Raw genomic sequence first — 12,783 nt, 5'->3', positions numbered from 1 at the left:
CTTGAAGTCAATAGCAGCGGGAAGACATGAGGCGCCGGGGCCTTTGGAGACGAACAGCAGGCTCCGCTTGGCTGCAGGTGTTAAATGCAGCAGAGGAAGTGACGGTGGAAGAGGTGGTAGCTCTCTCAGGGTAAACAGACACAGTCCTTCCATCCATTCAAACTAACAGGCTCAGAGAACATTCGCCGTGGAAGAACCTTAATATTACCTGGTGCTTTTGGTCAAGAACAGGCCCAGAGGAAGTCATCGGCTGACTCAAGGTGAAGAGCATTGTGAGTGAGAGACATGAGAGGAGAGCCACTCACAGGTCTCCCCAGCAGTCTTCTTGACCCTTGAAGGACACTCCCTCTTCGTGTCCTGAAGTTTGTCTGATGACACAGTAAGACACAGAAAAAGACCTCTTTTCCCGATGTCTGTGACACTGTCAGCCAGCATGACTCAAAAGCAGGGTGTGTCAGTTCGGCAGTTCCCCACAAATTTTGATGACATTTTAGATACGTAGCTGGAGAAAATACCCAGCATTCTTCTCTTCTGTGTTCTAACCTAGCCAACCTTCTTCCTGACATTCTAGGGGCACCTCTGTTTAGAGAAAGAGAAAGCGAGTCCTCTCTGTACTAACTTTTCGTACCTTCAGCATAACTTAAAACATCAATCACTTCCTTCTTCGTGGAAACGACAGACTACGATGATGGCGTCAGGGCCACTGGAATCAGTTATTCCTGGACAGCGTAGACTGGGAAGCCCACACCTCTCAGGTCTGACCCACTAATTTCATCCCCCACTCTCTTCCTCTGATCTTTTAATAGTCCCAAGGCATCTTACCCAGTTCCTCCATTCCTTCCCATTTCCCGTTCTGCGTGCCCCATTTGGTCCTCTCTAATACTGCCATGCTTCGCCTTCTGCCCCTCCACTTGCCGTTCTATCCCAGCTGTCCACATTCCTCATCTCTCCTCTTCATTTCCCACCCACTCTCCTCCTCCAATCTTGCTTTGCTTCCCTCTTCGGTGTCTTTTCTCTTTATCTCTATGTTACCCCATCTGTTCAATCCCTGACCCGCATAAAATATCATGGAGAAGCCAAGTCACAGGTGCAAGGAAAGTGTTTGGAAATGAGTTGGGAAACAACAGTGGCCCAGCAGAGGTGCCAGGAGTGGGGAATGTGTCCTAAAAGGGAGGCTGAAAAGAAGATACAGCGAAATAATGGCCGGTCTAACAGCAAGCAAGTGGAGAGAATGCTCTGGGTCGGAGCCACGCTCCCCTCGTGAGAAGGGAAATGTCGGGCGAGTCCCCACCATGTGACTTGCATTTACACTTATGGATTATCTCAGCTAGGCGGCCTGGAGACTAAGAGTGAGAGGTTTGGGAAATTTCGCATTGAGTAGTCTTGGAGATTTTGAAATATGTAAATAATGCTTAGACTATAAATTCATATCTTTTCAAAAAATTTGAAACACGTGGAAAAAAGATGAGGAAAATTCCTTTTTGTATCATAAGGTATATAATATATATTAATGGAGTTTGAACACTTAGAAGCAAGTCTGTGAGCTGCACACAGCTCTCGTGTGCACCAGAATTACTAGAGGACACATCATCATACAGCTTCCCCTCGGTCCCCTGGAGATGCTATGGGATCTTTGTTTAATGGGAATAGAAAGAGCTACTTTTTTTTTTGTTTCTGTTTGTTTCATTTTTGCTTATAGTGTTCTGATGGGAGAAATAAAAGAATCCTAATCTCTAGACCTATGATGTATACACAGACCAAGCATACCTGAACTTGGGGGAAAAAGATGACTTTGGGGTGGGAGAAGTTTTCTGGGGTGCTTCTGGGAAACCAAGCTGTATCCAACCAGCGAGTCATTCCCTCTTGGAGCCTGTAAGCATTCACAGCTTCCCAGGTTTCCCCTCTAGCCAGAAAGGGGAGAACACAGTTCCTGAAGTTGTAATTTGTCTAAGGGGCTGGCTTGGCAGAACCTCTACACCCACTGCCTATAACTGGGCAGGGCTGCTTTAAGAAATGACAGCTATTGTTCCCTACAAAAAGTCCTTCTTATGCCCAGGGAGATAGAAACAGGTCTGAACCATGTTTTTCCTGGTTTCTGGCTCTAGAAGATTTTTCCTTTAGCACAAAAAGACACAGGCAGAAAGAGTCAAGCCAGTGCCCTCCTCAAGCCAGTGCCCGCCTCCCCACGAGCATCCTCCAGAGGGCACTCTGCACATCAGGGTTTCTGAGGCTGTAGATGACTGGGTTCAGCATGGGGTTGATGACAGTGTTGAAAATCCCAACAGCTTTGTCCTTGTCTGAAAGCTTGGATGAACCTAGTCGCATGTAGTTAAAGATACCTGAACCATAGAATATGGCAACCACAGTGAGGTGGGAGCCGCACGTGGAGAAGGCTTTTTTCCTGCCCTCTGCAGAGCGAATTCGCAGGACCGCAGCTGCCACATGGATATAGGAGATGGCAATGAGAGCCATGGGGGTACCCGCCATTAGAAAACCCACAGCAAAAAGCAGCAGCTCATTGAGTTGGGTGCTGGAGCAGGAGAGCTGGAAGAGCTGCGGGAGGTCACAGTAGAAGTGATGGATCACATTGGGGCCACAGAAGTTGAGCGTGGACATGGCCACAGTGTGGGTCAGTGCATTGCTGAAAGCACAAACCCAGGACACAGCCACCAACATCCTCTGGATTGTCTGACTCATGCGGGTGCTGTAGGTGAGGGGCCGGCAGATGGCCAGGAATCGGTCATAGGCCATGGCGGTCAGCAGGAAGCAGTCCACTCCAACGAACAGATGGAAGAAGAAGAGCTGGGCAAGGCAGGCTCCGTAGGGAACTGCACGCTTGTGGGACAAGAGACGACTCAATACAGAGGGAACAGTGACGCTGATGCACCCAACATCCAGCACTGACAGGTTCCCCAGGAAGAAGTACATGGGGGTGTGGAGTTTGGGCTCCACCAAGATGGCTGCCAGGATGCTGAGGTTGCCCCCGACCGTGACCAGGTAGGCAAAGAGGAAGAGCAGAAAGACAACTGGTTGCAGCCCTGGTGCCTCCGCCAAGCCCAGCAGGATGAACTCAGCAATGGCCGTTCCATTGGCCCCAGATTCTGGCTGCATGAGTTCCTGCAAAGAAACATCCAAGGAGGAAAAGAATCCATCCTTTCAATTAATTGATTCATTCAGAAAAAAGAAACAGACCTCCTCTACTTGCCCAGCCCTCTGCTGTGTTCCCTTTGCACAAGCAAGGAGGGTTCTGCTCCTTAGGCCACACTACACTTATTTACTCTTTCACTACGTCTACCTGAATAAGTTTACTTTATCTGCAGGTGTAAGAACAGGTGACATGACCACTCTGGACTTCCCTACCTGAACCCACCCCCCAGCTGCAAGAACCTGTTTGTAAAGATTATGAAAGACAAAACCCTTGGGAAAAATAAGTGAAGCGTACTTCTGCTTTGAACATGGCCGAGTACAGCCAAAACTTTCTCTTCTAAGAATTCATCTCTTTCCAAAGCAAGCAGGAAAATAAACACACAGATTCTATCTTCAAAGAAATTAGTAAATATCCACAACCCCGATCCGTAAACTAGATTGGATGGTTTCAAGAACAGTAAAGATCAAATAGGAAAGTGACAGGAAGCAGAGAGAGGAACTCCATGGCTGTAGGAGAGTTAAATGAGTACACTTCTCTTAAAAGCAAAGGGTGAGTTAGGGAAGGTAATCAATAAAAAACAAAAAGCCCCTGTTTGCAGTAATGGGTGTGTGGTGCAAAGCACGGCGCTGCAATCTTCTGTGATCCTGACTGGACTCAAGAGGCAGAGAAAAGGCAAAAAAGAAGACTTAAGTTCACAGGGTATAGATAAAGCATAAGACTGGAGGCAAAAATTAGAAAAAAATACAGTTTTTTCTAACAGTTCTAGTTACCTGTCTGTATTCATTACAGACCAGTAAAAGCTAAAATAATTGACCTCCAATTCTGAATCACAACATAGGTTCCTGCTCGTCTGAAACATGTCTTAGCCTTGCAAGGTACAGCGTATTGTGAATATCTAGTTTGGCAGAAACTCACTTCATTTAAGGATTCAAACAAACCTGCATAGCATATAAACATGGATTCTACAAGGAAAAAGAGATAAATAAACAAGAAAAACAGATAAAATTCACTCCATAAAAGAATGTTGCCATCGAACAAAATTGCTAAAATAATATATTTTAAATATTTTCCCACAAAAAAGTATGTGATAGTGATAGATTTGTTAGTTAGCTTGATTTAATCATTCCACAGTGGAAACATATATTTAGAAATCACATTGTACTCCNTTCAGTCTTCATTGGGAACCTGGTTTTATATCAATGATACTCACTGATGAATGAGCATGTGCACATATCAAAACATCTCACTATACTCCATGAATGTATAAAATTATTTGTCAATTAAAAATGAAATGAATAATTTTACTAGTAAGAATCTCTTTGCTGATAAAGCTGTTGAGAAAAGCTTTGTTTAAATTTTAATGACTAGAATATTCTCGTGCTATATAAAATTTCCTATAGCATGAGAAAGTTATAAGAATCCCAATACTTTTTATGAAGTCAGCATAAAAAATCTAAAATCTAAAAATTAAATCTAAAATCTAAATGCTAAAATCTAAAAATTTTACAAAGAAAAAATATCACTAGAGAACATTAGTTATGAGTATAAAAATGAAATGCTAATATAGCTAACTACAGAGAATTTTAATAATTAGAATATTTTAAAAAAATAACCCACCCACCCTTATTAATTTTATTAACTTATAGCTCTTGTGAGAAATTAGGGATAATTTAATACATCAATGTATTTATATAATACATCAAATCAATTACTTAAAACATACATTTTATAGGTCACAATCCATTCTTAAAAAAAAAAAAAAAAAAACTCACCCAGTTGTAGTTATCTAGGAATAGAAGGATACTACAATATACTCCCAAATGGAGAAAAACAAATTATCTTACGAAAGTCAGGCCCAAGACAGGGATTCTCTCCATTACATCTATTTTTTATACCTGTCCTAGAATCACTAGCAAATTAATGTGAAGGAATAGAAAACAAAAGTTTATATGTTGGAAAGACAGAAAAAGGCTATTTGTCTGCAGGAAAAGAGTTATCAAAACAGAAGTGGCAAGATGAAAAGAAAATACAGAAAATGCTTATTTCTTTATGTATCATCAGTATATATTGATGAAGACGATAAAAATACTTCAAAAACACATTTTAAAGGAAATTCTTATAAGGTTATATGATCAAAGTAGGATGCAGAATTATACAATATGATTTTATATTAACAAAAGCACACACACACACACACACACACACACACACACACACCCCAAGACTAGAAGGAAATACCAAGCACTTAGTAGTAGTTTGAGTGGTAATACAGGTGGTTTTTGTTTTCTTCCTTCTACTCTTCTCTACTTTCCAAATTATCTATAATTAATACTGAGGCATTCATCTCATAAGATGTACAGAAAGAACATGAGTCATATAAAGCACATGTCACAGGCAGGATTTTAACCCAGGTAGTCTGACTCCAGAGGCTCTGCTCTCAACCACCACACCTACCTCCCCCCTCAGTAACCCAAAGCATCTCAAGGATCATACAGTCATGCCCTCCTCCTTCAATTCTCTCTGAATCTATTTGTGACCCCTCGTAGGACTCAAAAACCCCCTCCCACCGTCATTACAGCTGTGCCCCTGTAGATCCCAAAGTCTTGCCTTGCAGGGGGCGGTAGCTCAATCTAAGCAAGTGCCTTGGTGGGGGGCCATGGCCATGGTCACCATCTGCCCCGATTTCCCTTATTTTGACTCATGTCATCAGATTGCAAATGCTGTGATTTCCTACATCTCCACCTTCCGTATGCTGTTTTCTCTAAATAGAGTGTCCTTCCAGTGTCACATGGTTAAGCCTTGAAGACCCAGTTCCTATGCCACCTTCCCCAGAAACACTTGCCTGATCTATGCACTTTTTAAAGTGATATTTATGTCATCGACTTTCCCAATGCACTTCAGTTACATTCTACATGGCACTTACCACTATATATCTAGCACAATCACGTAGCTATGTAGCCTATGTCCCCCAGTCCAATTGAAGAACGAGATTCATGTCTGATTCACCTTTAGGAACATTAGGCATAAATCCTTTTACATATGCACTGTTTTATAAATAAATGCATGATTACTCTGGTTAACAAATAGGGTTTCTGATGCCATTGCTATTGCCATCGTGTGGCCAGCAGTGATGAGGAAAGGGTTTCTGGACAAGTTGGAATTTGTGCTAGACTTTGAAGGATTGATGTGATTTGAAAGAGGTAAAAAGTTGAGTGAAAGGTACAAGGTTACTGCTGTAGGAATGATTCCTCTTTTTGTCTAAATGGGGTGTGCAGTTCTTGCAGCAATCCACACACTGACATACATCTTTTTATATAAACTTCACAAATATTTTTTAAAAACATGCAAGTCGTGTACAGAATGGTATGCTCCCTAGCAGCTACTGTCTAGACCTCAATCAGCAAGGAACAAAGCTTATGGAAGATCTCCCAAATCCTGGGTTGTCCACCATCCAGGATGTCTGTGGCTGATGGGATCACAAGAGTGGTCACTGCTGAGGAGGCCCTTCTAGATGACCGCTCTCGGGGCCTGTGTGAGTCCCAGACCTCCTTCACTATGCTGTGCTCCCTCCCTGCTCCAAAGCTCTAATGCGTTTTTCATGCACCAGGGCTGATCTGGAGGTTCTGATCAGGCTGTCCTGTAAGGATTGGGTTCTGGGTGAAGAAGTTGAACACTGAATCTCCTTCTACTCATCCTTAATAGAATCTGAAAACAGCCTGTAGTCTCAGCTACTCGGGAGGCTGAGGCAGAAGAATCTCTTGAACCCGGGAGGCAGAGGTTGCCATGAGCTGAGATTGTGCCACTGCACTCCAGCCTGGGAGACAGAGCGAGATGGAGAAAACAAAATCGGAAACAAACTTCATCTAAAAAAGAGGGGATTGCAAAGGTCCCTGGCAAAGGAGCCTCGCCTCCTGGGTTATAGTATCAGCTCTTCCACTCTCTCGATATGTCATCCAGGGCACGTCTCTTCTTTCAGCTTTTGAGAGTTTGCCGACCGCACGTGTAAAGCCAGGAGGTTTGGCCCACTGAGTGATGGCTAAAGTCCCTTCCCGGTTACCAGGGATCAGAGGGGGGGCTATGACAGAACTCACCTTGTTACGGCACAGAGACCAGCCAGGTTTTTTTGGAAAGGAATGCAGAGGGGATAAGAGGCCACACAAACTCAGTCAGTGCCTCCAAAGGCAAGTAAGGAGCCATCTATAAAGGAAATGAGATAAAGACAGGCTGAGACCGTCTCTGCCATGGGACTCTTTTACCACAGTATTATCCTTTGGGGATCTCAAAATGAGTCCCAAGAAAGGGGAGGGGCATGTGGGGAGAGGCAAAGATGGGAAAATAATACACGCCGTAATAAGCACTGCAGGGCTGAAGCAGTGGCTTCACTGCTGTGTGCTTATTGAGAATTTCTCCCATGTGATCATCTCCATCCCCCCATTAATCTACAGGAATCACCAGGAAGGAAATGATAACACTCCATTTAACAGATGGGATATAGAGGAGCTGTCTGCTTTCCCAGGGTTACCAGGGAGCTAGAGGTGGGGCCAGCACTGAACGTGGGTCTCCGTATTGAGGGCTTTTTGTCTCCCAGATGCCAGGTCCAAACAGGACCTGGGGGCAGACACGGGCCAATTCCTAAGCCCGAAGATGAGGATGAAACTTGCCTTGGATCTGGGGATGGGAAGAAACCAAAGAAAGGAGGAAAAAATGGAAAAAGCCCTTTGCAACTTCACTTCTTTTTTTTTAACTTTTTTTTTTCTTTTAGACGGGGTTTCGCTCTGTCACCCAGGCTGGTGCAATCTGGGCTCCTGCAACCTCTGCCTTTTGGGTTTAAGCGATTCTCCTGCCTCAGCCTCCTGAGTAGCTGGGATTACCGGGATTCGCCCCCATGCCCGGCTAATTTTGTATTTTTAGTAGAGACAGGGTTTCTCCATGTTGATCAGGGTGGTCTTGAACTCCCAACCTCAGGTGACCTGCCTGTCTTGGCTTCCCAAACTGCTGGGATTATAGGCATGAGCCCCCGTGCCCGGCCTTAACTTTTAAGTTCAGAGGTACATGTGCACATTTGTTATATAGGTAAACTTGTGTCATGGGGGTTTGTTGTACAGATTATTTCATCACCGAGGTATGAAGCCTGGTACCCATTACTTATCTTCCCTGATCCTCTCCCTCCTCCCATCCTCCACCTTCCAGTAGGCCCCAGTGTGTGCTGTTCCCCTCTATGTGTCCACATGTTCTCATCATTTAGCTCCCACTTACACGTGAGAATATGCGGTATTTGGTTTTCCGTTCCTGTGTTAGTTTGCTAAGGATATTGGCCTCAAATTCTTAATGAATCCTCAGGAACAAAAAGCATTCCCACCCAGGGCCTTGTTAGTGAGGGCCTCGGGGACTGTGTCTGGAGAGTTCCACAAGGATCAGGCAGAGATGGCGGAAGCACGGTGCTGTGCTGGCAGGAGCCGGGGCCGGGGACTGTGGAGCTGCCCCCACCATGATTTTCTAGGCCAGGCCCTTAGAAGTTGAGTTTCCTGGTAGAGATGATAACAAAGGAAAGTGGGGAGGTTGTGTGGCGCCCCTGTCAGACTCTCTTGCCCTCCGTAGACCACGCATTGTGCACCCAGCCCCACATGACAGCACACCCTCGGTGGGAAGTCTGCGGGACTTGACTTCGTAGATGGAGAGACCTGCTTTTCTGTTTACTAGTAACTGCGGGACTCCTTTGGGCCTCAGTTTCCTTATCTGTGACGTGAGAGTAAATCCGCTCTTAGGGTTGCTGGGAGAATTGAATTAAGTAACACACATAAGGTTCCTAGGAGGGGACTGCCAACAATGTTAACAATGGATAACATTTCTCACGTGTTTGTTATGCACATGACCTCAGACCATGAGCTTTATACACATTAAACCACAATCATGCTTTACAACAGATCTATGAGATAAGTACTTTTATCATTCCCATTTTACACATAAATAAATTGAGGTTCAAAGTAATTCAGTAATTTGCCTAAGGCCACATGGGCATTTGAGGAGTAGGGGTTCAATCAGGCATTTGATTCCTACCTACGTAATGCCAACAACTGTGCTACGTGACTTCCTCTCACCATGCCCTTTCAGCTCGCCTCTGTCCGTCAAGTGATATACTGTGAGCTTCTGGTGTTTGTGATGACTGTGGCTTCCCACATCTGTGGACTGTGTTCCTGGGACGAGCCTAGGAGTCCGTATCTCAGCAGCAGCAACCTCTGCTCTATTCCTAATACCCCAGTCCACAGCACCAAAACTGAATTCCATCTGCTACCTCCAGTGTTACTCTCCTGCTCTCCTGGTATATCTGGTCCTTACTCTCACTGCAAATAATTACAATCTTGACTGTGGGAGCTGAGCCCCAATGTTAGGCTCACATCGTTGGGTCCCAGGGCTCCCACTTAAGGATGTAATATATGAATGTGAAGGCTGCTCATTGTTCACTAGTGTTTTTCTGAATATGAAACTATAGGCTGGGTGCAGTGGTTCATACCTGTAATCCCAGCACTTTGGGAGGCCAAGGCGGGTGGATCACCTGAAGTCAGGGGTTTGAAACCAGCCTGGCCAATGTGGCGAAACCTTGTCTCTACTAAAAATACAAAAAATAAGCTGGGCTTGGTGGCAGGCACCTGCCATCTCAGCTGCTTGGGAGGCTGAGACAGGAGAATCATTTGAATCTGGGAGGTGGAGGTTGCAGTGAGCCAAGATCGTGTTACTGCACTCCAGCCTGGGCGACAGAGCAAGTCTCCACCTCAAAACAAAAACAAAAACTATAAAAATACTGGGAACAACAGACACTTGGGTCCACCAGAGAGTGGAGGATGGGAGGTGGGAGAGGAGCAGAAAAAATAACTACTGAGAGCTAGGCTTTGTAGCTGGGAATGAAATAATCTGTACATCCAACCCCCATGATAAGATTATCTATGTAACAGACTGTACATGTCCCCTGAAACTAAAGGTTAAAAAATAAAAATAAGAAAACTGAGTTATAAATGATAATAGAAATTAAAACATCAATGAAATTCACAGAGAAATTAAATACACTGTCTTAAATAATTTTGGAACAAGAAAAGAAATCTACAGCTGTAGTATTTCACTAGAGACATCCATGCAACCAGGCTTCATGGATTTTCAGCCTGGATGTGCATCTTGGTAGTGAGAGTTTTAAGCACTGATCCAGTTTAAAGTTTTGTTGGAGACTACAGAAAAAAGTAAGAACTCTAAGAATGAGGAATTGTACTATAGAAAGAGCCTTGCTACCTATAAGAGTGAATCTAAAATAGTTTAATACAAGCTTGTCCAACCCGTGGCCCACTGCCTGCATGAGGCCCAGGATGGCTTTGAATGCAGACCAACACAAATTCATAACCTTTCTTAAAGCATTGAGCTTTTGTGTGTGTGTGATTTTTTTTTAAGCTCATTAGCTGTCATTTTACTGTATTTTATGGGTGGACCTAGACAATTCTTCTTCTTCCAGTGTGGCCCAGGGAAGCCAAAAGACTGGACACCCCTCATTTAGAAGATACAGACTGATGCTTTATTAGACTGTTTGATTAGTGTTGTTAACAACATCACTCTAAAAGTTATTTGTCATCCAATGAACAGAACAATGTAAAACTATATTGCTAACAGTCTAGTTCAAGATTTTACTTTTCCAGCCAATGGACAGACATGCTTTATTTAATGGAAAAGTAGAAAAATAAGTGAAATAGGCCTGACTGAGACCCTAGAGCAGTGGTTGGAAGAAGATTCCCCTTAACTTCTTTAAATTGTCTCAAATTAACTGTGGGAAAAAGACAATGCTTAAAAAAAACAGACTGAGCCACCATACTCATGGTCTCAAGACATTTGCCAGGTTCTGAAGTTGCCTGGGGTGGGAGTCTAGAAAGCTTTGCTGTGAAACTTGTAAAGAAAACTATACGCTCTGTTGTATTTTGGTGCTGCGGTATCAGTTAAAAGTCCAGGGAAGTCATCCTCAAGGAAGGGGGGAGACAGGGTTTTGCAAATCTGTAATGCACACCCATCCCATCTTGATCTCTGCTGAATCATGGTGATTAGCCCTTCACTTTATGTAACAGAGGAAAAGAAAAACTTGATGTAAGTAGAATATAACATCATCTAAAGCTTCTATAATTATTTTATAGACAAAGTATAATATACAATATAAAATTACTGAACATAAAAAGTGGCAAGAAAATATAACTGCATTTATCAATTTGCATATGTTGAACCAACCTTGCATTCTTGCCACTTGATCATGGTATATTATCTTTTTGATGCATCACTGGATTCAGTTTGCTAGTATTTTGATGAGGAGTTTTACATGTTCATCAGGGTATTGGCCTGTAGTTTTCCTTTTTGGTTGTGTTCTTGTCCAGTTTTGGTGTTACATCAACAGAATGAAGAGAAAAAAAAAAAACGTATGACCATATGATAATCTCAGTAGATGCAGAAAAAGCATTTGATAGAATTTTTTAACATTGCTTCATGATGAAAAACAACTCTCAACAAATTAGGAATAGAAGGAAAATATGTCAACACAACAAAGGCCATATATGACAAATCCATAGTTAACGCCATACTGAATGGGGAAAAGCTGAAATTCTTTCCTCAAAAAACTGGAATGAGACGAGGATACCCAGTTTCACCACTCTTATTTAATATAGCCCTGGAAGTCCTCAACAGAGCAATTGGGCAAGAGAAAGAAATAAGGGGCATCCAAATAGGAATAGAGGAAGCCGAATTGCACAACCAAAACAGCATGGTACTGGTGCAAAACCAGACACACAGACTGATAAAACAGAATAGAGAACTCAGAAAAAAGACCACACACCTGCAACCATCTAATTTTCAAAAAATGTGGCAAAAACAAGCAATGAGGAAAGGATTCCTTATTTAATAAATGGTGTTGGGAGAAATGGCTAGCCATATTCAGAAAATTGAAACTGGATCGTTTCCTTGCATCTTATACAAAAACTAACTCAACATGGATTAAACCCAAAACTATAAAAATCCTAGAAGAAAATCTAGGACACAGGCACAGGCAAAGATTTCATGACAAAAATGTCAAAAGCAATTGCAGCAAAAGCAAACATTGACAAATAGGATCTAATTAAACTAAAAAGCTTTTGCACAGCAAAAGAAACTATCATCAGAGCAAACAGACAACTTATAGAATGAGAGAAAATGTTCGCAATCTATTTATCTGACAAAAGTCTAATATCTAGAGTCTAAATTGAAACAAATTTACAAGAAAAAAACGACCCCATTAAAAAGTGGGCAAAGGACATGAGCAGACACTTCTCAAAAGAAGACATACATGCAGTCAACAAGCATATGAAAATAAGCTCAACATCACTGATCATTAGAGATGCAAATTAAAACTACAATGAGATACCATCTCATGCCAGTCAGAATGGCAATTACTAAAAAGTCATGAAACAACAGACATTGACTGGCAGGGCTGTGGAGTGAAAGGAATGCATTTACATTGTTGGTGGGAATGAAATTAGTTCAACCATCATGGAAGACAGCGTGGCAAGTCCTCAAAGACCTAAAAACAGAAATACCATTTTACCCAGCAATCCCATTACTGGGTGTATACCCAAAGGAGTATA

General features: G+C 42.8%; 1 protein-coding gene across 1 annotated transcript; it reads right to left on the bottom strand.

Annotated features, from left to right (window-relative positions):
• Positions 1–1,531: 1,531 nt before the first annotated feature.
• LOC108291719 (olfactory receptor 3A1) lies at positions 1,532–3,653 on the bottom strand. Its single transcript, XM_017512167.2, has one exon. It carries the CDS (start codon positions 3,109–3,111, stop codon positions 2,164–2,166), a length of 948 nt encoding a protein of 315 aa, XP_017367656.1. The 5' UTR covers positions 3,112–3,653; the 3' UTR covers positions 1,532–2,163.
• Positions 3,654–12,783: the final 9,130 nt, after the last annotated feature.

Source organism: Cebus imitator, unplaced genomic scaffold, assembly GCF_001604975.1.
Source record: "Cebus imitator isolate Cc_AM_T3 unplaced genomic scaffold, Cebus_imitator-1.0 Scaffold464, whole genome shotgun sequence".
Classification (NCBI taxonomy): domain Eukaryota; kingdom Metazoa; phylum Chordata; class Mammalia; order Primates; family Cebidae; genus Cebus; species Cebus imitator.
The sequence above is the reverse complement of the archived record's forward strand: the minus strand, read 5'-3'. Positions and strand labels throughout refer to the sequence as shown.